Below are 24,423 nucleotides of genomic sequence, written 5' to 3'. Positions count from 1 at the left end.
CAACCTGTGGTTTAGTCCTTTAACCACAGAGCTTGCTTAGTGTGAGGTATAGATGAAAGATGTGCTTTCAAGACCGCTTTCTGTGTACCTTGCTCAGCTAGGGATGTGGATTCTAGGCTGCTCAGGTTCATCTTCCAATTTGGTGGTGGCTCCTTCTGCCAAGCTTAAGTCAGGCTTGTGCCACTTTAGCTGAAGGAATTTTTCCATCAAGTCAGCTCCCACGTTGAAGACCAGAGCCAGCCAGGCCAAGCCAAAAACAATCCAAATCGCAGTTAGGCTCCTGTACACTGGGATATAGTGCTTGTTGGGGTTTGTGCCTGAAAAATCCAGGAAACTCTGCATATTAATCTTGACAGCTTCGGTCTGCCAGGCAGCATACATACTCATACACCCTCTCCACCCCCGCAAAAGTGTATGTTTAACAAGTTTGTGTGATCTATGAACATTCTTTTTTTTTTTTTTTTTTTCCCCCTTTTTTCTTTTTGTGTTCCAACTCTCAGGTTAAGCTTAGCACAGCTGGTATCAAATCTCTGAAGCTGAGGCTATATCATAAAAATAGCCATATCTAATGTTAATTAGGGATGCACAAAATCAAGTGTTCCTAGTCACTGACAAAGAGAAAAATCATCTTGGAAACCGAGTGTTGAATCCATATTAGCCATATTTTAATCAAGAGACACACGGGATCTCAGATGATTTAGAAAGATACAGTTTACTACCTCAGTGATATAGTGATTGCTTTTTGTAGGGTGATATACCTCAGTAACCAGGATTCAAAATCACCTGGAGAATATTATATGGGAAATGCAGCTATTTTAAGTAAGTGGTTATGGGAATCTTAATGCCTAGTTTGATATTTCCACAGCATGGACAATCGGTGCAGCTGATACGGGCACAGGACAGCACTGCAGCCATCCACCTCGTCTCTGTTACCCAGATCATCATGAAACTCCACAGTGCCCAGATTCAGCATGGGATGGGTTTTCATCTCCTTTGGGAACACAGTTACGACCTCTAGGAGAGGAGAGCTACTACTCGTGAGGTAACAGACCCTAGTGTTTTTAACAAATAAACACACTATACATAATCTGTTAAGAGCATTTCTTCAAATAAGTGGGTGGAAAAATAGCCCCTCACGTGTCTCTATTGCTATGTCTCAGCCTAGATCTCTAGACTCTGTAATCTCACTGGGTTTGTTTTCTTTCACAGGCATCCTGGGGTTGTCAGTAATATTCTCCCCACTGTAAGTACTGATGATTTCATATTTGACATGATTTCTTATTGGGAATGGTAGGCACTTGCTAAAACAAATCACTGTTAGGATAGTATGGTTCACAGGCTTAATATTGCCAAAGAGATTTCATTTATATTCCACCTGTCACTCATGGATCACATTTGTACCAGCTTGGACATAGTCACTGTTGAATGGGTGTTCAGTGGCATATGTGAAATGAGTTTGGTGACTCTCAGCTTAGCTGTCAAGAGAAAAATGCCCATGTCGTATAATACATTAGCTCATTATTACCAGTCTGGCTCAGCTTGCTCTTGTACCAGATTTATATTGGAATGGATATCTATGCTCTCTGTATTTAGCTTTATACTAGAGTAACTAATCTCAACAAAGCTCAATCCAGTTCACCTTCTTTATTACCTACTACATAGTCCCCAAATCCAATGGTGCTCAGGGTGATGAAGGTGAAGTAAAAGCCTTCTCCGTAGCTCCAGCCTTCTACGTAACTGAAGACCAGTGGTGGGAACACTAGAAAAAGCAAGGTCCCAGTGGTCAGGAAGATGGCCACTGCCAGTGTTTGAACCACCTGAAAGATAAAAGGAAAATGGCAGCTAAACAGCACTTAGCAGTTGCCTACTGGAAACTGCTGGGTCTGTTTTGCTCTTGAATCACAAACCCACTCCAGCTGTAAGCAATGTTCAAAAAAAAGGATAAACCAATGCTTCCATGCACTGCAGGCTGACCTTGCTGTTTACCCTGCACATAGATATTGTACCTAATCATGAATCCAAAAAATCTTAAAATTAGGAAAAAAAGGAGGATATTTTTAAAGTTTTTTGCAATGAGTTTTTAAGTATGCTCAAGTCATTTTCAAACTTATTATGGCAACCATAGGAAAGAAATACTCACTTTACAGTTTCAACTCAAGTGGAGATGCTCTCGTAATCAATTGGCTCCTGTCTTTGAGGAAAATCACCAAGTATTGCATAACTCATGATACAAAGATTGGCAAGAACAAATTAGGGTTCTCTACACCATGACTGCTTCCAAAGATTTATAAAGTGGCTTGCAAGAGCTCAGCCAAAAATATGTTTGGATGAAATCTAAGTGAAGTCAGTTTGCCTGCTTTTATTTTTAACTTAGAAGCATTCAGAGCCGAACTGTTTTCTGTCAGCACAGAGCAGATCTGTGTCTCAGTACAAACATCTGCCTTCTGGGAGATAAGTTACAGCGTATGTAGCTGCAATAGATAGGTACACAGAATGGTCAGTGGATGGGTCATGACAGGGGATTTTAGGAGTTTGGGACTGAGGATCAGGAACTCATGGGTTTCCAGGGAACACACTCTGGTGAACTTTTGACTAGGGATGTGTAGGCTGATGCAAACTCATTACAATTGTTTAAAAATGCCCTCAAGGACATTCAAACCAGAGTACGATTTTCAATGCATGTGCCTATTGTGACTGGATAAAAAGCCAAATCACTGTTTATAAAGTAGAAGGTCCAGGTATCATGTTTTTCTTTCTCTCTCTGTATTATCTCACATATAAAATAGTCCACTGAGCTTGACAAACTTGGTCTGAGCCTACTGGGTGACTTTGACAAATCATTTCTATATTATGTACCATGTCTCTCCAGCTGTATAATAATACTTACCTCATTTGCAAAGCACTTTGAGAATTATTGACCAACAGGGTGATAGTTGATATCTGTTCTCATTTAGTTCATTCCAGAAGTGTAATAGCATTTAATTAGATAATAAAGTTTGCATAAAATTTTATACTGAAATGCACAATATTACTTTTACCCTGGATTTTAAGAACTTTCTGGTACAAACTTATAACATAGGGGACAGTAAGTCAGGAATGAAGAAGAACTGATTGTAATTAATTTCCCAAAGCATGACTAAATTGTGTTTAAAAGGAGATGAACCAACTCCCTGGAAGAGGCTTTTCAGAGTGAACGAGCAGATACAGCTCCAAAGCTTTGTCTGATCATAGGAGTTCTGCCAAAAATGAGGTGTTAATTCAGGAGTGAAAAGAAAAAAAAAAATCACATCCCTCAGGTGCTATTAGAAATCTGAGGAAAGATGCAGCTATACTAGCATGAAAATCCTTCTGGTGGTAGAGCTGCATGTATTTGGGGAACAGCCATAGGTTATGCAGCTAAAGAACTTCTTGTTCATATAAAGCAATTCTACATTTGACAGTACCTTTATAGCTTTCCCAGTGTAGGTAAAGAATGCAGTGACTCAGAGATTTTACAAATGAAAAAGAGCAAAAAACTTGTGCCAGAACTCTGAAATGTTTCAACATACCTAACATATCTAATCTCCCTTTTCCCTAACGAAAGGGGTCAATTCATTGAACCTTTACTCAGAAACATGCACTAATTTTGTTATAAATGACCTTCATGTATTTTCTATTATCAGTGCTTCCTTTATTCCAATACATCTGGACAAGTTCAATGACTCCCCAATAAACTATAACTAAGAAGAAGAAGTATTTATTTACATTTCAAGAAAATAAAAGGAAGTGCTAAATTGGTGGCACAATCAGGGAAGGTAATTGAAGCTGATTGGCAGACCAATAAAAATAAGTTGTCTTTGCACAGTGTAGAGCTACATTCTGAATAGATGCTAGCATAGGCTAGATAATAAGAGCTTGCTTCAGCAATGTGTGTATGTGCATGTATTCTGCTAAGGTCACTAGAGCTTAAGCACCCTGCTCAAAACTGAGGCCATGCTTGCTTAGCAGTTTTGCTGAGTCAGGTTTTAAAAAGGCAAATCTAGAGTCCGTCAAGCAAAAGCAAATTGCTTTAAAGCTATCGTAGATAAATACAGTATATCAATTTTCTGATACAGAGGGCCACGTAATTGCTGTAGTTCAGAAAAATGTAGGCACACACAAGGAAACCCAATCTAGCAGCAGCTGTACCTATCTGAGAAGAGAGCTTTAATTAGTTTTAAAATAGTGGAAATAAATGATAGATTGACACTGTACCTGGGCACGGCCTGGCTTTTGCACCCATCTTTCCAGGGTAATCAGATGAGCATTGAGGCCTTTCCCCAACTGATTAAGGAAGGCCAGGTTGAGGGGCACTCCGAATAAGGCATAAAACACACAGAAGATCTGCCCTGCCACTGTGCTGGGGGACAGGTTACCATAACCTGGAAAAAAGAAAAAAGCAGCTGCATTAAAAGGCTTTACAGTCAGGCTGCAGGCCATCATGAGAAGTTCCTAGGCCTGGAAACTCAGCTACGTTAAGCTTCAGGAACCTGTGGACCTATGATTTTCTGCAATTAAATCTGCCTACAAATTGCTATAGCTTATGAAGGAGCACTGTGCATTTACTGCTACTAACAGAATATCTAACACAAAAAATATTACTCTTAAAGAGTATTGTAATTTTCTATAGGTCTCTGATTTTGTGGTGAGTGCAACCGAGTGCTTCAAAGCAACCTCGAGATGTGCTGTGCATGCACAAAATGATATTGCACGTACCAAGTAGGCACTCAGCTGTTTTTGCAGGTGTAATATGCTGGATACACAAGAATAACAGGTATCTTTGGAAACCAATAGAAAACTGTAACCCACAGTAGTCAAGATTGTCTCGCAGGTGTATTCATTCCACCAGTTGCACATTTCTGGGGGCTTTACAGGACAGCTGGAGGAAACCCCAATTTATAAGGAAAGAGAGTACCTCACCTATAGTGGTGACAACAGTTCCTGCAAAAAAGAAGGAGTTGCTGAAGTCCCAGTTACTGGGATTTGTAGAGTTTCCTTCTGGGTTGACCCCTTTTTCCCATGCTTCCATGAGGACCTGAGGCAGAAGAGGTCAAAGGAGCAAAGATGAGCAACCCATTAGACCAAATCAGGAAGAATTTCAGAAAAAAAGAGAGAAGTAAATATTGTATTCCATCTTGAGCAAGCAGAGCAATAAACAGTGTTGATAATAAGGTAGAGTTTGACTAAAATGGCCTTGTGCTGACATGGCAAAACTTGGAAATAGAGCTGGCCAGGAACTTGAACTCTTGTCACTGGAGAACTGACCATTGAAGTAGGATAGGTTTCATAACTAGTTGAAAGCTAAGGGGAAGGGAGTGGAGGGATTCCCCAAAATGATCAAACTGGAAAAAGAAAGTGAAGTTAGGCCATAAAAAATAAAGGCAGTTCCTCTTCTCTCCTTCCCTAGTCTAGTCATCTCATTCCAGTTTTTAATTTGGGCCTGTGTAAATGTATGGTTGTGTCTGTGGGGAGGGGCATGGGGAACATGCTCATTTCTGTTTCCTCCACGTAATTACTAGTGAGGATGAATTTCCATTTTTGGCTAGGTCTTCCCAATAATTTTCAATGAATATTAGGCTTCTCCTAGTCTGAAAAATTAGCTAATGAAATATTCTCTTCTATTCCAGATAGCTCTTACCAGATGACCAAAACTACTATGTGCAAAAGAAATGCTGCTCCTATTTATGCATCAAGTATCTTGTTAGCTGCCTTAGTGAAGATTGTGTTCCTTTGCTCTCCCTGAGGATTTCTCTGAAGGAGACTGGTTACCCTCTGCTCAGTGGCTGGGGTTTCAAGAATCCCCTTGTTTGTTACATACCAATTTTGAGGTCTAGCTCACAGCCTTCATCATTTTGCCAAATGCCTGAAGGAATTACTTGTTCATCTCTTCTAGAGACTTTTGTATGATGCAAGACATGAGCAGGATAGAACAGCAACCCCAGCTTTAGTTGGTTCCAGGAGTATGAGACCAAAGAAGGTACTCTTTCTTGATTCAAATGTTGATCATTGCCAGAAGGATTGCTTATCTGGTGAACATACCCACTACAAGGTATCTGATTTTGCATAGGTTCTGCAATATTAGCTGATCTGTGCTAGTGGATTAAGTATCCTAAGTTTAATAGCTAATGTTATTCCTTTGGTAAAAAATCCTACAGCATTGGTCAAGTCCATCAGATAGGGCTGCTAGGCATAGTCACATGTGATCTCCTGACTGAAGTGTCAACAGAGTTTCTTTTCACTATGACAAAGAACTTCACATTATCCATTAAAAGCCTGTTCTTAGAATGAGAAGAATTTGACATGTCAAATTATCTAGAGTTGACTATTTTATTTGCTGGTTAGAAGGAACACACAGAAGCTACTGAGGTGTGAGTCTTTTGAAATGTCTAAAATAATCACAGGTTTAATTCATCCCTGTAAGGAATACTTGTCAGTTCTATCCATTTCAATGCACAAGAGTTCAGAGGAGCTATATTCACAGCATGAAAACCAACATGGAAGAGTAAGGCAATGTTGAATGTTGAACACTTGGATGTAGTCTGACAAGGCCAGATTTCTTGGTATGATTGTTGCTTTTAAGTACAACCCCATGAAAGAAATGGCATCCTTGTGCCCAGGGAAATCGTTCCTAAACAAACAGGTTCATGTGGGACAGTTATAATGACTCCTAGCTCCTTGCCCTCTACAGCTCAGGTAATGGTTATGGCTGGAGTGCCAACAGAGCAGCTGTTGAATGGTTGGTGAACATGAGCTTTTGCCTTTGGGAGCAGAAGTAGCCAGTAAGTAAAAGCAATGTGCTATAATTTACAGTAAGAGTATAAAGCCTACATAAAGCTATAGAAGGATGTGGAGAGAACAAAAACTGCCTGCCATTTCTGTTTCTGTCCCCCTGCCAATGCACATTGCAGCCAGTTGTGGTCATAGACCAGGATTTGGTCCTCTTGGTCTATATTTATATCCGTTCCTTTGAGGCTGAAAAAGTATGGACATAATCAAAACAGGGACTTAAAAAGGTACCTCTTTACTCAATGAATCTGCTTCTCAGTTATGCTGTCAGAATGCCATAATTTCCTGACCAAAGCATGTTTACCAGAGATACATTAGATCGCAGAGTTTGGATCTGCACTTTTCCAAAGCTCCAGGCTGTTCAGCTCAGGAGCTGCAGCTGGGGGCCACCTCTCAGCTAGGCAGTTTTAGCCAAGCAGAGCCAATGCAGTTTATGAGCATGGAATCCCAAGAATTTGCTTCATGTACAATCAAGCCAAAGTGGTAACTCTATTATTAGTGATAATGTATATGCAAAAAGAAACCTGGGTTGATTCTCAGATTCCAGGATTAAGGTTTAAAGAACTGGCCATAAGACAAGACACCTTATACTTGTCAGCTGAGCAGACTGAATCTAGCGGCTGTGTCTCACCACAGCCTGAATACTGTGACTTTTCAGACTGGAACTTCTGACAGAATGAACAGGCCTCCTTAACCATACAGTTAAAACGTACAGAGAGATGATTGCTTCCCTGCAGTAGTTTTAGACTTAGAGATTTAATATGGAAAGACTTCTATTCTCTACTCTTAGCAAGAGTTAGACAAATTTCTTAAGAGGTTTTATAAATGACAGGTGAGTCAGAGGACACCTGCACTTAATCAAGTCTAAGTACTTTGAAGCTTGGTGCATTGTAGGTGATAATTTGGTGCCCTCAGCCGGTTTTGTCTGGAATAGCTTACAAGTGAAATGTATCTAATTCGGCAGAGATGCGGCAAAATGTGATTCTCCGAGTGGCACAGCAGTGCTAAGGAGGCTCCACTGGAGCCAGAGAGAGGAGAATCTGGACATGTGTGAACCCTCCCTAAGATTTCTAGGGTACCAGAGATTTAACTAAAACTTTCAATCCTATGAAGTATCCCAACTTGGATTAAAATGAGAATCAGGGTTTTCTCCTCTACAATCGTTATCACAGAGATAAGGGAAAGACAGGTAATATCACCAACAGGTGAAACTGAAAAAAACAGACATGTTTTTAGGCATGTAAGTTCTTGAAAACTCTAGTCATTTTCTGGCCAATGCCAAATGTTCCACAAGAAATATATCACAGTATTAGTAATCAGAACATTGTCCTTGTAGACAGAGGTTCAGGCACCTTCCCTTCCCTTTCTAATCTGGACTTCACTGTTTGCTTAAATCCATTCACAGAATCTGGGCCTTTTGTTGCTACCTTCATGGAAGTCCTCTGACTCGGACAGTGCAAACTTGCAGCATGTTTAGAGTTTCTATCAGGTTTAATGACGTGGTAGAAAGAGTTCAACCTGTTTAAGCACCCAGCTCTGCAACTGGATAAATTTTGAGCACAAAGAAAGTGGTAGTTCAAGGATTTCTATCCAGTTCTTGCAATACTAGAGTGAGAATATGTCTATAATAATACCAAGAAAGGTCTAGTAATTTATCTCCAGCCAGTTTTGAGGAATAGATTAAAATGTAATTGAAGATGTCATTAATTGACAACCCATATTGACCAAGAGCCCTTTATCTCTTATTATAAGTGACAGATAACAGTTCATGATGGTTGACTTATCTTTTCTTTAGAGGCCTGGAAGTGCAGGACCACCTTCAAAGGCAGTAGACAATTTCTAGTACAAAAGAAGGGCAGAATTTGCACAGGTGTGGAAACCTTGGAAGGGAAACCTACTACTTCTGGGTTTGATTCTTGTTTTTTGTCCCCATGCATAATTCCCATGTAACAACTAATGAGAGAGCTGAAAACCATGAAGTTGAAATTATTGCAAGGTAGCACGAAGGTGCATCAGCAGATTTGCATATTTTGGGAGTTCATGACTGGGAAAATAAAGAAGTGCAATAGATCAAGAGGTAAGTGAATGGGCTTGAGAAACCTCTGCCTTTCTCTTGTACAGTTAGTCCTTTAATGTCATGGACAGCAGATCAATTTATGACATGCTTGGCCACAACAGTATAATTTCTTCTAACCAAAATAATGCTTGAGCCAAAATAATGGGAGCCTGTTCCTCTTACCTGTACAAACTGCTCCAGGGCTTGCCTGTCCAAGCATGTGTAGTTCTGCAGGAACTTGAGCTTCTCCAGCTGGAACTGGTCCCGAAAGTGGGTCTCTGCCTGTTTCTCCAGCAGCTGGAACACCATAGCGCCCAGGAGGAGGTAAAAGAGATACCCCAGTACCAGCAGCGGAGTCCAGCTGATCTGCCGGTTGTGTATGGTGAGGAGGGGCATGCTGCTGCTCTGCTGCTGCCAGTCCCTGCTCAGTACTTAAGAGGTTACTGTCCCAAGATGTGTGCTACCCAGAACACCCAGGAATCACACACCCATGTTCCCAGCTACTCCCCTGGAGAATTTTTTAACAGAACATACAGGTATCAGGCCTACACAAAATGAGACTAAAACAGGCAAATTTTCTCCTTCCACATCTTTTCTCTGTCCAAAATAAAGGGAGAGCATTTATGGCTTAATAAGAATGTGAATCATAGTGTTTTTCTCCTATTAAAACAACTTTTATCCAAAGATCTCAATCAAATGAATGAAGCCTGACACAAGCCCTCTGAGATTGGTATTGTTTTCCAGGCTGGAAGCTCAAGTAAAACTGTGGTTGAATGACTTACCCAGGGTCATACGAATATAGAGTTACAAATAGACTCTTAAAGTCTTGACAAGTAAAGTCTTACTCTAAACACTAGACTTCTGTACAAAAAAACACTATAAACTCTCTAATTACAGCAGACTTCCCAGAACAAAGAAGAGTATGGAGCTGAATAAATGGAAAAGTCAATAGCTGCCTTCTGTACCATACAAACATTGCTGGCACCAGTGAAAGCAGCATGATGAAGCTCATGAACATCCTGAATTCGGCCTGGTCACAAGACAGACCTTCCCTTTCTTTTCTAACCCTAATAATATCGGTCCCCTCACTGCCTGGCCTGCTGCTCCTGAATTCTTTGTCAGATGACTCCACCCTTTAGTCCATAGAGTTAGAGAATGAACCACTCATGCCTACTGCTTTCAGTCTCCGTATTGCCCTTTTAATCCAAATGCATAAAGGGGAAGGAGGGCTTAAGGTTAATCGTTAGCTAAAAAAGTATCAGAGGTTCACCCATGGGAGCCTTAATGATTATCATGCACTGGAAATGAGCTGGGCTTGCATATTATTCTGTAGTAAGAGCTTTATGGCTAGTGTCATCTATGCCACACTGCTTCTGAAAGAAAACACGCAGAGCAAGAAGGTCATGTGGCCAGGGCTGCAATTTTGTTATTAAGCTCCCTTCCCACTAAAATGTTCTGGGTACAGATATTGCTCCTTCACTTAGTATTCAGATTGGTTTTCACCTACCTTCAAACAAGAGGTAGTGCTCAGAGAAAAAGACGGAAAAAATGGTTTCATTCATATCCATGTCTGGGAAAAGCCCTGTGCTGGCCATTTGAACTGCACTCCTAGCCTAGGGCCAGCCATCTCCACCCAGAAGAGGAACACTGACTGGCAGCAGAAGGCCACTTGTCACTCTGAAAAGTGAAAAGTATTGTGGAGAACTCCCAGAAGAACATCCTGGTCTTTGTCTGGGACCACTTTGTTGCTGTGGCCGGGGGACAGAAAGATTTCAGTAGAGAAGTGCAACGTGCAAGGACTCAGAGCCTTGGTGCTCTGGTGTTTCTTTTCAGCTGAAGTGAAACATTTGGGAGATGACAGAAGCTATAGCAGCAGTGATATTACCGAGCACTGCAATAACATTATGAAGCAAACTGATCTGAAGCAACTGAGATGTCCAACTTATCATTGATGGAAGGCCTTCTCTTGGTCTGTGCTAAGGATGACAATTACTTTCAGAGTATTTAACAAGAACTTCTCTCTTGCGCCTGTTTTCCATAATTAAAAGGTACAGCTTGTTGTTCCATACCTTGTGAAATGTTACGGGTAGACAAGCCTGGGATGTTGCACAACTGCCTGTTACACTAGCAGGGCTGTCTCTGGTGACAGATCCAGATGTTTGTCATGTTGTAGTTTATAGGACCTATGTCTACCAGTTCAAGAGAATGCTAGCCTACTGGTTTTCTGGAATGGATGCAAACACGTGCATAGCTGGGCTGACGCAAATTCCCACAGTTGAAGTAGGTTTCACAATTAAGGGTATGAAACTATTAATTAAGTAATAAATGAATAAATATGGCACTGAACCTCTTTTATGTGCCCTTCTGTTCTGTTCAGTTCAACAAAGCATTCCAGCTGCCAAACTTGGCAGTCTAAATTATGCCTTAAGAAAAAATGTCTGCTTAGGCTTACTTTTAGGGTCTTAATTTTTTGAGGGGTTTGTGAATTGAGTCACTAAAATTGTCAAGGTGTGTTTACTTCTATACTTTAGATATTCCTGCTTAAAGTACTTCAACATTAATGGTGTATCCTATTTGGTTGGCCAAGTGAAATGATTTCTAATCAACTTTCAGAGGAGGTGTTATCATCTTTACCATGACTATTATTTGAAAAGCATTTAAAAAAAAGGAAAAAAAAAATCAATTAATGGCTAATACAACAAACAGCTGGAGAGAACTTCGAGAGACACATGGGATATGTGATAAGATGTGTCCTGGGGCTGATGTAGAAAGCAGTGTTTCTGCAGAAAGATGCAAAAATAAAAAAAATCGATTGTATGTGCACAAGAAACTGCAGAGTAGCTATGCAGTTAGAGCTGAACCACTTTATAGCTGAATGACCTTACAGATAAATGCAAGGGCAAACCAATGAAGCACACGTTTAAGCAAGTATTTTCATAAACATGCACAGTTGCATACAGATGAGCAGAGCAGTGTGCTCTGAAAATGTGAAAGACAACAGTCAGTAAGTAGCTGATGCTGCCATATTTACTCGCATGGAAAAGCTACAGAAATATGTACCTATAGATTTCAAGTTATAGAAATCATCAATATTCTGTTTGCAAAGGTTTTTTTTTTTTTCCCTAGTGTCGGGTTGCAACATAGGAATAAACCAAAACAAGATTCTGTGCGGTAGCCCAGAAGTTATGTCTTGCCACAGGAAAAAAGAAACTCGAATATATACATTTGGAAGTAAACTGAAGAATTCTGATTTCTGAGCAGGTTCTGAATCTGGAAGAGTGAGCTCAGCATGGCTTACCCCATTGGAAATGAAATTTGGCTTCCAGGTAAAAAGGTGTAATATACAATATGCCGACATAACAATACTAGCAGATCCCTTTTGATGATGGGATGAGAAAGCACGCTGTCTAACTTCTTTTGTTGCTCTTTTAATGTTCTTCTGATTAAAAAATAAACAAAACCTGAGTTCACAAACATTAGAAATAAAAAATGCTGAAAGCAAAAACTTCTTGAGAGTAGCTGAACTTGGAAGTTGACTGTTAGTTAGAGGTCCTTCTGTTCCAGTGCTCCCTGCCAATGTTAAACATAAGAGTGCATTTGGTCTCAAAGCTAAGGAATGAATTCTCACAAAACATATTTTGAATCCAGAACTGAACATGACCTCCTTGATTACTTCTTCACTTATCATATCTTCCTCCCTCAATGCTGTTGTAATATGTGACTGACCCAGCAGGATCCAGCTTTTCCCAGAGAAAATCTGAGCTGTTCTGGAAAGGACAGATACCAAAATGACATCCTGGTCTACAATCAAGATAATTAATCACTTTACATGTATTACCTGGAGCAAATCAAAGGATTCAGGGTTCTCCAATTGTTTACAGTCCCTAACAATTCCTAAACATGGACAGATGCTAAATAAAAGATAGGCCAAAAATAACTGACATGGTTTCCTCACTCTGTATTTCAAAAGCCAGAAAAAATACCATTGTGATCAGCAGGAGTATAATTTACACAAACACAAATAAGCTGTTTCTAAAATAAGTAATTAAATGGTTAGATACCTTGGCTGATCCTGTCATCCTCAAACTTCTGATGAAGAGTGGATTTTTGGACTAGTTTTTCTGGAAGAAATGTCTCTGTACAGAACCAGATGACAAACTGGATGCAAAGATCCAGGAACCCATTCTTTCACAGGGTATGCATTTCAGCCTGAACAGTTTGTACACAGAAATACTGAATTGTTTTGAATTTGCTTTGCTCCTTGGATGACTTTTAAACCCTGCACTTCAGAGAAGAGTTAAGGAAATTATTTTAGAATCATGTTAAATATAAATAACAGTAACATTGCATTTGTTCAGGCACGACACTGCCATCTGGCAATTTTCTACTTCTGATTTTGTTCTCACTCCAAATTTAAACCCATCATTCTGACTTCCTGATTTACACTCACAAAGGTGAAAACATGAAGCATTTTCGGATAAAAGTTATAAAGAGTTCCAAGATTTCAATAGTATTTTTCTCAGACAGATTCCATGAAAATAAAAAAGTTTCCTTGAATTCTGTAGTTATTGTATTGGAAGTAGACCTTGTTGTTTCTGTTCTTTATCTGTATAAATGCATTTGGGTAAACCCACTGTTGACCCACAAATACAAGTATTTATTTAGTTCACTGTTTGTGTCAAATGAAGCACCTCAGCTGCCCCAAAAAAATGAACAGAAGATAATCTTTAGAAAATCTCAGGTGCAGCCCCTGAGATTTCCCTCAAGGGAAAGGGAAAACAAAGTTTTAGTCAAAAGTCTTCAATTTCATTGTGGTGGTGTCAAATCAAGGTATGGATAGTAACTATTAGAAATAACGAGTTTACATTGCTTGCCTTATTGGTGAGGTTTCAAAGCAAACATTGTAGGAAGTGAGACAGAAAAGAATATTAGAAAAAGATCATTTAACATTGATTTAAACAACAATAAAAGTGATTCATATGAAATAATCTAAAACCAGAAGTTTGATTCTTGTGGTTATTAAAAATGGACTTTGAAAAGACAAACAAATTCTATATAGAGCTACCAAACATGCTATATGTAACTAGGCATTTCCAGATTTTCATCTTGTTGGCATCCATATTCACCAGCTAGATATCTGGTACAGGCAACATTTACAAGATCTTAACATTTTATTATGTTGAAGTGCTCTCAGTTTATATTATTGACATAAAACACTTGCATCCTATGATTGATTAAACCAGGTAAGAACAATAAAATCTTTTGTTGGGAAGATATTACAATAAATACTTACACTGTTACATGTGTGAACCTCATTAGTGCAATTCAAAGCCTCTTTCATAAAAAACGCAGGAGTGAAAAAGGGAGATTGAATTAGGCATTGTCCATCTTCCAGGCAATGGAAACTCAACATAAGGTTATGTCATTTTCTCCTTGGAGCTCTCTGGAAAGCTGCAGTGGCCAGGAAGTGATGAAAACGGAGACAAATGCCCAAGCCAAAAGCTGGTGAGCTCAAGGGTTTCACTAGGGTGGTTCCAGACTGTGTGTAGATCCCTGGCAGATTCAGCATAAATGAGAACAGACCCTTTGGCCTTTATTGTAAGTCTGGGTCATATCCTGACCCTCCCAGAAGCTGTGTTGCTGTAGGAGACCAGCGAATGTCTATCTCCTCCTGAAATAAACTATATAGAAGGATTGGAAATGCCTTGAAATAAGAGATGAGTTGATCCACAATGTCTGGCATAAATTAATCCTGGAAATATCTGTATGATATCTAGCACTGTAGAGCTACTTCCTCAAGAAATCTCCACAAAAAAAGATATTTTAATTTATTCTGGGTGGAGATAATAAATAAATTGTATTTACCATAAAAACATTTAACCAATCAGCAGCCAGATATCACAGTGAATAGATAGGAGTCAGGTATGCATGAGAATATGCTTAGCTATACTGTTTTACAGGTGGCTTAGGCAGGAATCAAATGTGGGCCTCTGATTGATTGTTTCTTCACTGCAGTAAATGCTTGGGTTATTTCAAATTAATCTAGAAATTACATGAAGATAAATTATTAAAACAAGTAACTTTGTTCATCTGTGGCCAACCAAACTTTCTTGAAGCAATAAATGATTTCATGAAGACAAGAGAGGAAACCCAGTAACCTTCCAACACCTGTGAGAAGGCCATCAAGAAGATGGAGCCAGGCTTTTGACAGTGTGGCTTGGGAGAGGAAGGGAGACAACGGACAAAAAAGAAAAGTTCAGGCTGGACATAAGGAAAAACTTTTTCATGATGAGGGACAGTCAAGCATTGGAACAGATGATTGCTTAGAAAGGTTATGCAGTTTCCATCTTTGGAGGTTTTCAAGACCAGACTAAACAAAGCCCTCAGCAGCTTGGTTTGATCTCATAGCTGATGCTGTTTTGAGCAAGAGGTGGGATTAAAGACCTGTTGAGGTCCTTTCCACCCTGAATTTTCGTATGAACCCAAGAGGCAATCTTTGAAGAGCAGAGGCAGTTTTTAAAAAAGTGTATGCTTTACTTCTTAAGACTACTATGTACTGAATGAGCAATCTTTTCTGTCCACGTTATTATGAAAATTTCCAAAAGAAGCAAGAAAGGCTTTATATTTATTTATATGGTTTTATATATTTATATGGTTTTCTATTATTGGATGCACTTTTGTCCAAGCTCTTCTTTTGTGTTTGGTATAATCTTAATCTCAGACCATTCTGCCAATCAGATATTACTTTGCTGATAGTGATTGAATTTCACATCAATTTTACAACATTGTAAAAAAAACCTAGAGAATTTTGAAACAGGAGAGCAAGCAATCTTTTCTCTCTGTGAGTTAGATGTGTGGCAAACTGAGAACAAAACACTGAATATGTAGTCATCAAGTAGTAGCAGTGTCACATAGATCATACCAGGGTAATGCTGAGATCCTCTCTTAACCAGTTACTGAAAGCTATTGGAAGTGCTTCAATGTCAAAAGAAATGAGCTGTTGTACCAGTAATTCTCTTTTGGCCACCTTCAAATAAATTCATCCTAATGGGGATTTTACTGAAAACTGAAAAAGACAGCTGCTTCTCCCAGCAACGGTTTGGAACCTCTGGTTCTTCTTCAGCTAGCTGGGTTGGATGGAGGCAGGATGGTGGCCCTGTTCTCCTCAATGAAGCTGTATGAACATTAATTCAGTGTATATTTAATGCAGTGTTCATATATATGAGAGTAAGAAGAAGAAAAATAAAGACAGACAGATAAAGATTCTGGCAGAAGGAGGATATTTTAATATAATCGCCATCAAAGCAGACATACGAAAGGGGGAAGACTTGTGGATTTTCCCACCACTGACCAAATCCTTGAACTCTCTCTTCCCAAAGCGACAGTAGATCTGACTTTTATCTCACCTTATACATCCTAAATTCTGCATGAAGCTTACCAATTTATGTGGTAGCTGTGCTGACTTTTATAGAAAATTAAAATGCAGAAAAATGTATAACTTTAATATTTCTTGATTGATTGCATCTTAGTTGTTAATTTGATAAACATCTATCTTCTGTAGGTTTGAAAATACCAATTCACCATGTACTTCTGAATAATTATTTGCCACAGAATTAAGTATCAACAACTTAAGGAGATATACATCCTTGAAAATGATATGTGGCTTCTGCCAATATATTGCTGTATTTTTATGTGAACAACCCAAACCCTTCCAAATGCATGACTATAAGCTTATCACTAGCATGAAAAATGATGGCTTCAATCTGGAAGTATGTATATCTCAGAGAAACAGACTGTATTTTGTATTGCATTTTTTTATTTGTTTTAGTCTGATGTGTAAAATAAGTTGTTGCATAACCAGATATTATGCAATAAAGTAGTACTAAGTCAATAATGAACTTACATTGTATATAAGATACAACTGCATTTAAATTTTCACATCTCATTTGTGTTTTACAAGTATTTTCCTTGTTTTACTTTAAGCCTATTAAGTGTCATTGTTTCTTTTGAAAGTATATTCGGGGAGGGTGTATATTTTGCACAACATTTAATGTGTTCAAATGAAAAAAAACAGTTGAGAAATTTTGAACTCTAGAATTAGTTTCTGATAAAAAATTATGTTCATATTGCAATGCAATCTCAGTATTCTAATCATCTGATATGAAAACTACTATTCCTTGGGGAAAAAAATAAAAATCAGCAATATGTCTCAAATGAAATTTTATAGAATTTTGTAACCCAGGTAACTACTAGTTTTGCACAGACATCTCTGGATGCCAACTAGATTAATAAAGCCTTACGCAAATCAAAGCAAACAAAACTACCATCAGTAGTAATAAGTGTTTCCTAGATTAAAGATGCGGAAGAGCATTAATACATTAGATAATTTTAACATTTAGAAAACATACAATGAATTCTCAATAAACAAACATATTTGGCAAACTCCTGACTGGTTGTTTTAGTTTTGCTTAATCTTAATGCAAGCTGAAGATACTGAGAGCAAATATTCAAATATCATTCCCCAGAGAAATGGATTTTGCTGTCAAAGACAAACCATTTCTATACCTTTACCAATTAAACCTGTACATCTAAAGTACTTATTCGTACCTGTTTCTAAACAGAAGAGGAAGGGAAAGAATAAAGGTCTTTAACTGTTTCTGAAAGGAAATAGTGGACTGCAACAAGATTTTCATTTGTTCCCCAAGCCTGAAAGAAGATAAACAATACATGTCAGTTTTAAAACGAACTTCAGAAACACAAAACAAAAGAAAGGAAAAAAAATCTTTTAATTGAAAGATTTTAAGACAATAAGTCATTCATCTACTCTTCTGCATTTTCATTTCTCTACCTCAAGACTGAACAAGGTAACCAAAGCACGTCTGCAGAGTAGTCCTTTTTACAAAGCTTTCCAATGTAGTTATTACAATGCTTTAACAATCCCAGCAAGCCCCTGTGAATGTACCTGCTTTAATTCCACTCTGTTTAGAAAGCTAAGCAGGTAAGGACCTACAAACCCTGAGGTAATCTTCACTGAGACCTCTCATTCCCTCCCCTGCTTTACTGTCACTAAGGATACTGAGCATTCCCATGCTTTCTGTTTATGAAACTTATTTTCCACTCCACTGGCTTCTGCACACATTTATCCTTCCCCTTTGCCCCAGCTAATGTAAAGTGGGGCCCTCAGTTTGCTTCTAAGATACTGATATAACAGTTTGAAAGGGTCAGGATCAATAAAGGAAAGAGCAGTATGTATGTTGACATTTTTTAGGCCTAGCAGACTTGGTTTGGCTGAACCTGTGCTTTCTCATGTTGTTTCCTGCAGGGCACTCTGTGTGTAATGATCATGCAGGGAGTGAGTACATTTGTGTGCAGATGCAGAAATGCTTATTGAACATCTCAGTTGAAGAGAGTTTGGGAAGGAGACAACAGAGCACTGGTCTGGGACTCAGCACGCTTAGCTTCTCTATGAAGCTGTCTGACCCAGCTTAGTGGCCCTGGGCAAATAATTTCTCTCTGGTTTATTTTGTATACGTTTGAAATTTATTGAGGAAAAGTTCTGTGTGAGACTGATAACATATAACTTTTTCCCCAAAAGTATTCCGTCAGAATACATTCCTTCTTCTTCTACTCTTCCTCTCTGCTTAACTCGACTTTACTTCTGATAGTTTTTCTTTATAAACAAAACCAAGTCTCCATCCACACCCTCAGAAAGAAAACCCTCCAGTTCTTTGCTTTGGATGCAACTGTTATCAGAAACTCCATATAGCCCACGATGCTCAAACACTACAGCAGTTACTGTGCTTCTCATCTCCTTTTAGTCTAGAAACAAGTCAGGTAAGAGTGAAGTGATGTCTCACAGGAAAAGGGAACACATAATGCTATCACAGATATGGGAATAGTGGAGTCTCTCAGCCCATTTTCTTCTCCCAGTTAGAAAGGCTGCCACTGCACCTCATAAATGTCCTCAGGTTTCACTATGGTGCTGAAGCACGAAGTACTTCCTTAGTAGTACTAACCTGTAGATTTTACCCTCCTTCATCTTGCTAAATTAGAATTTACAAACTTCTTTTCATCAATGGTTCCTGCTATCAGTGACTCCATCCTTCAAATCTGGGAGGTTTTCCCTTTCCTCACAAGCAGTCAAGGAAGAAAAGCCACCTTTTATCTGCCAGGTTGACTCCAAATCCTTCTCAGAACTTGCTGCTGAGCTGTCTCTTATTTATCTATCTTATCCATGGCACATCAGGTCCCTACATGTTTGTAATATGCCGGTTGTACTTACGAAGCCTCTTTTCTTTTTGTTCCCCTGCCTATGCTTAGTGGTTGGTTGAGTCATCCAGTGCTGCACTGCCAGGATGACCAAATGCTACTCCATTCCTTTTCAGCTGCCTAGGGCAACACGGAGCTCATCTTGTCTAACTGAAATTCAGAACAATTTTAAAAGTGTTGACTGTCCTTTGTTCTGCAAGAATACCTTTTATAACTTGGGGTCTAATAGTTGTCAATGCTGATAATGCCTAGTCCCTTCTGAAACTGATGGACAATGCTAGGTAATAGCCTGTGGCTGGAAACCAATCAGGCTGGAAAAGGCATTTGAGAGAGACATTCCTGATATGGTATGATTTAGGAGATGATCACAGGACAAGCTGTGCTCTTGTTAGTTAGATTACCATACTTCACAGAATGAGTCAGATTTGGACCTTCTAAAGGCCTGAAAGGTTTGTTGTAAGACACTTTTATCTCTAACCTTCTTCTGGTGAGCTGCCTATAAATTCAACTTAATTTCATTTGCAGAAGAAACCTGACAACAGCTTTTCTAAATAAAGACAAAAGGGATCCCAAAGCCTAAGTGTGTTAAGTGTTTGCTTTGGATGAGTGTAGGGAAGCATTTTTTTCAGCCACTGTGTGTTTACCTGACAGTTTTCTGATAAGCAGTGTGATACTGAAACCCCACTTTGTGACAGTGCTAACACCATCTGCCAGGTGCTGATAGCTTGCTGAATAATGCTGTCATCAGCACTCAAGTGCTGATGGAAAGTTATTGCTTCAGTAACCACTACCGCTTTCATCTTCCATCTGGTTGCTGCCACTAAAAACTATTATTAAAAAAAAAAACCCAAGAAAATCATGGGTCATTTTTCTTTATCATGATGAATTACTTTTAGGCTACCTTGCAGTGCCACCATTGTGTATTTATTGCTTTCTGCTTCCTGCCAATTATCTACTTATCTACACTGTAAAGTGAACTTTATTGCCTACCTGTGATTGCTCTCAGTACCTGATTTGGTGACAAATACCCATAGAAAGTTTCACTAGACCTTGATATAGTGAAATACCTGTTAAAGGCATACTCTGCTAGACACAGTGGGCCAGTCTGCCTCATGAGACAGGGTACAGTGCAATCATTTGTGTAATCTTTATTTGATGTCAATTGTTACAGCTAAATTTGTACCAGCTGAAAACCAGGCCAGATAGTTTAAAGAAAATCTATACAGAAAATTTTGGAAATATTTTAATCATCAAGAAACCACATTCAAATGCATATACTTAAGTGTAAAGAAATACACTGTGCAGGCTGCACAGACATGCATGCCCCAGAAAGTTCACCAATGGTGGCTGAGAAAAACAGACAGCCTTCATAGTTTTACACTGCAGCGTTGAGCTACTAAAATAAATACATGTGAAGAACCTCAAGTGTTTAGAATGGCTGAGAACATAATGTAATATAACTTAAGCCAGAATCAGTTCTCACTTGCGTCAGTATAAATGTGGACTAAAGCTATTTTGGCTTTAAAATGCTGTACTGGAGATTTTGGTTTGGCTTCCTATTTTTTGGCAGGATTTACCTTTCTTTTGCAGGATGTTCTGTCTTGCTTTAATGAAAGCTAGGATGTCAGCATCAGCCTGGCTGTCTCCAGTCAGAGGAATGGATGTACTTGAAGTTGGTGGGGCCCTGGAATAAGAAAGTATACTTGTGGACCCAACTGAGTAAGAAGGTTATTTTTCTATTGCATTATCTCCTCTCTTTTTTCAGCACAGAGGACTTTGTTCTCCAGATACATTGTTAGAGATGGCACAGTTGAGAGGAGAATCAAGCTCAGGACTTCTTAATGCTCTTATGTAGATTCTTAAGATTAGCCAATATCTTTTTAGTTTGGTAGGGCAACATGCTTATCAGCTATAAAACCTCTCACAAAGGGTTAAAAATATTTTACTGCTGAGTCAAAGACTTATTGCCAAGCAGAAAAGCCTAATGTAGTGAGTTTACCAAAGAAATGAAGGATGTGACTATGCCATGTGTTTGTTTGCTTCAGGAAAAAATGTTGTTATTTATTTGAACAGTATTTTTGCCTACTGTAAGGGAATGAAGTTTTCATACATACATAGAAGTAAACAATCACATGACATTCACGACATTTGCTGACAGATGCAACTCCTTTGTGCTGCTGAGTCTCCAGTCCCAGCTGAGACCTTGTATCTATGCAGTTAAATCATTGACTTACTTACCTCTGCTTTTGATAGACCCTCTGGTGGTACAAGATGATGTAGTACAATGAAGCTATTCTAATCAGCTAAGAAAGCTAAGAATTTGGCCCTGTGTCTTTAGCCTTGTTTAACGATTAAGCACTAAAGGTGAAATGAGAAATAAGTGATAAAAATTACAATATGGAAGGATAAGTGGAACTGAAGGGAGAAACTTTTTTTTTATATATACTACCTTTGTAATTATAGTTATTTCCACTGTTCCTTACTGACTATTGCAGTAGAATGTAATTGTGCCTGACATATAAACAGAAATCTGATATCCTTGTCTTTGTGCTACTAATTAAGTCCTCAGTTGCTGAATTAGTGAACCAAAATAGAAAAAAATACAGAAATGGCTATGAACTTAATAAAATATCTCTTTTTATGTAATTTACAAGGTGATCTCAGAACACCAGTAAAGGACTATTCTCTTATTGATTTCCATTTGATTAGCAGTAATACAAAAAATAAAAAATACACAATATATTTGAGAAGGTACTGTCTAAATTCCATTTAAGCTTCTCTTTTTCTTCTGTTTTTCTTAAACACAAATGCAATTTAAAACATTAGGTTTTGGGGGATGAAATTTTCCATGATTTTTTGCTGTTCTAGAAATGGACTGTTTTGGAAGATGAAAGAAAAAAAAAACTCTTGTGATTTGTTCTTACTAATGCATTAGGAAAAATAGTAACTTAACCATATTTTCCTAAGGACCTTAATAGCCAGAACTGTTGAGCACAATAAGAATGTAACTTCTGGAAGTATACTGACTTGGCATGATGTTTTGGTGGGAGAAAAGAACATGGAAATGAGCATGCTGAAAAAAATAGAGAAGCTGTCAAAAAAAAAAAAAAAGTAGTTTCTGTTAACCTCCTAAGCTAGTTTTCACAAAGCAGTACCTCTTTTGAGACAACATGACACGTAACCTTTGCCAAGCCTGATACACCCAGGCTGCTGGTGTCATTTTATTTTACTAGAATAATTTGTAGGAGGGAGATTCAAATCATTTTAAGGACAAAAGCACAAGAATGAAAAAATCTCTGTGTAGTTCCTGCATTCTGCGATACTTATGTACTCTGATCTCTCTTCCTTTCAAATGTTTTTATTTACTCTTTCAGAGTCCCTTTCTCACCGTCATGAGGATTCATAATCTCATGGGGAAAAAAGTCTCAAGCCAAACAAGAAACCACCTCTTTAATGCTGGTAATGCAGCTGCTTGGTGTAAAGCTATGGGACAGCTTCGGTGGTGTTTTGGAAGTTGGAGGAAAATCTGCAATTTCAGTTTTATTTGTGTTTTTCAAGGAGACTGTTGTTGAAGAGACTGATAATGGGTTATCTAGGCATTATATTACTTACTGGTTTGCTTTTTCCTCTGAACAGCCCAAGTACGTTTCTTCCCTTGTTTTTGAAGTGATTGAATTGGTTTTCCCAGCTGGATCTTCATTAGGGCTAACTCTTGTGGTCTCTGAAAAACTGGAATAGGAACAGAAATGAAGGAAAGAATATAGCCCTTGTGGAGGGAATATTAATACATGCTAAGTAACTACAAAGAAGCTGTTTTTCAGGACTTTTTTATCTATATAAAGCGCTTGTTGTTTACTGGAAGAGGATTTTCAGTTGAATCCATGTGATGATTAGGTTTATGTCGAGAACATGGCTATGAAAGAATGACAAATAAGCTCATAAAGATTATACTTTTAGTATTTGCCTTCTAAGCAGGGCTTGTAAAGCACTTTGATGTATCTGATGTACAGTTTGTAACGGTATATTTAGTTCCCAAACTGACTATTAGCCAAGTGAGGCCTTAGCTCATTTTCCGTTCTTTCTTTAGTCAGGCAAAATTATTACCGAAATCAGTGGGAGACTGGATAAAAACTCAGTGAGGGCTTTGGGATGTGGTTTGTTGATGATAGCTAAATATATCGCAAACAGCTGTTGTGCATTCCTGTCCCTGCAGATATCGTTATCAAGGAACCTCTCCACTAGGAAGGCAGATTTCTGCCTCGGGATATCAAGGGACTCCCTCCTTTCCCCGGGGGTTGCGTATGCTGCCGGATCTGGTGCCAATCTTAGAGACAGTGGAAACACTGAATTACTCAGTTTTAGGATTTTTCCAGTAGATGGCAGGATTGGCAAGTTCTTGCTTTTCTAACTCTGCAGTAGTTTGTTCATTGTTGGCTGACGAATTGATATTTCTGGCAGAGAACTTGAAAAAGGAAAGAAATTTATTACTAAAATTTTACTGTATTACACTGTGCCAGGTTCAGTTTTGCAGAAGATATTGTGCCCAAGAGTATAAGTCATTTTCAAATGAACAGCTCCAGTTTACTGAATGTTTCTCTTTAACTCCTTGAGTCCCATACCATTCGCACCTGCCTAAATGGATTAAAATAACCTCAAGACTCAGCCTAATTCAACTAAAGCAATATCATATTTAACGTTAATAATATTCCATACTTTATTACGCATACATATTACAAGAGCTAGAAAGGATGTGTGATGTTATTACCTACTATGTGGTTTAACAATATCTGGGAACCTCACATCATAGTTCTGCTTTAGGATTTCCTGAACATTTTTTCCATTGATTTGGCAGTTCTTAAAAATTAAGTGATTTAGGGTCTAAATTCAATTTTCTAAAAGGACTCCGTGTCTGTGCCCTGAGATACCTAGGCATCCCAGTCATACAGCCATGGTTTAATAAATCACTACACAGCAACTGAACCATAGCAACCGTCCATGACTCTGTTCTTAACCTGCAACACATGTAAGGTAATGTGACTTAATGTGATCCTTTTTCATTGCTTTCTTTTAATTGAAATAAGCTTCTTTGCTTTTTATTTGCCATGAACAGAATGTATAATTTTATAAATACTGTGAGTCAGCTGAAGTAATTTATTTTTAAGCTGCAGTAGTTTATATGTTTGAACTAATTTTTTCCATTGAATTTAAATGAAAATTATTCTCCAGGATTGTTAAATCCACATTTTAAAGGGGACTTAGATCCAGATCTATTAAAAAAACTAGACACGACAGGT

General features: G+C 38.5%; 2 protein-coding genes across 2 annotated transcripts in view; both read right to left on the bottom strand.

The window, feature by feature from the left end:
* Positions 1-93: 93 nt before the first annotated feature.
* Positions 94-9,256, bottom strand: LOC309587340 (potassium channel, subfamily K, member 16-like; the record flags this gene model as incomplete). The annotated part of the gene is made up of 5 exons (XM_082305458.1): positions 94-317; positions 1,652-1,817; positions 4,234-4,400; positions 4,939-5,053; positions 9,044-9,256. The coding sequence occupies 5 exons, from the start codon at positions 9,254-9,256 to the stop codon at positions 94-96; spliced, it is 885 nt and encodes a 294-aa protein (XP_082161584.1).
* Positions 9,257-17,493: 8,237 nt separating this feature from the next.
* KIF6 (kinesin family member 6) overlaps positions 17,494-24,423 on the bottom strand; it is a gene marked incomplete at its 5' end in the record, with an annotated part of 170,119 nt that continues 163,189 nt past the window's right edge. Inside the window, 3 exons of the mRNA XM_082306226.1 lie at positions 17,494-17,566; positions 20,707-20,813; positions 22,742-22,858. Of these exons, the coding sequence (XP_082162352.1) occupies positions 17,550-17,566; positions 20,707-20,813; positions 22,742-22,858 (241 nt within the window). The 3' untranslated portion in view covers positions 17,494-17,549. The remainder of the gene's footprint in view (positions 17,567-20,706; positions 20,814-22,741; positions 22,859-24,423) is intronic.

Source organism: Platalea leucorodia, assembly GCF_965183815.1.
Source record: "Platalea leucorodia genome assembly, chromosome: 3".
Classification (NCBI taxonomy): Eukaryota; Metazoa; Chordata; class Aves; order Pelecaniformes; family Threskiornithidae; genus Platalea; species Platalea leucorodia.
This window is presented reverse-complemented; position numbering and strand designations above follow the sequence as displayed.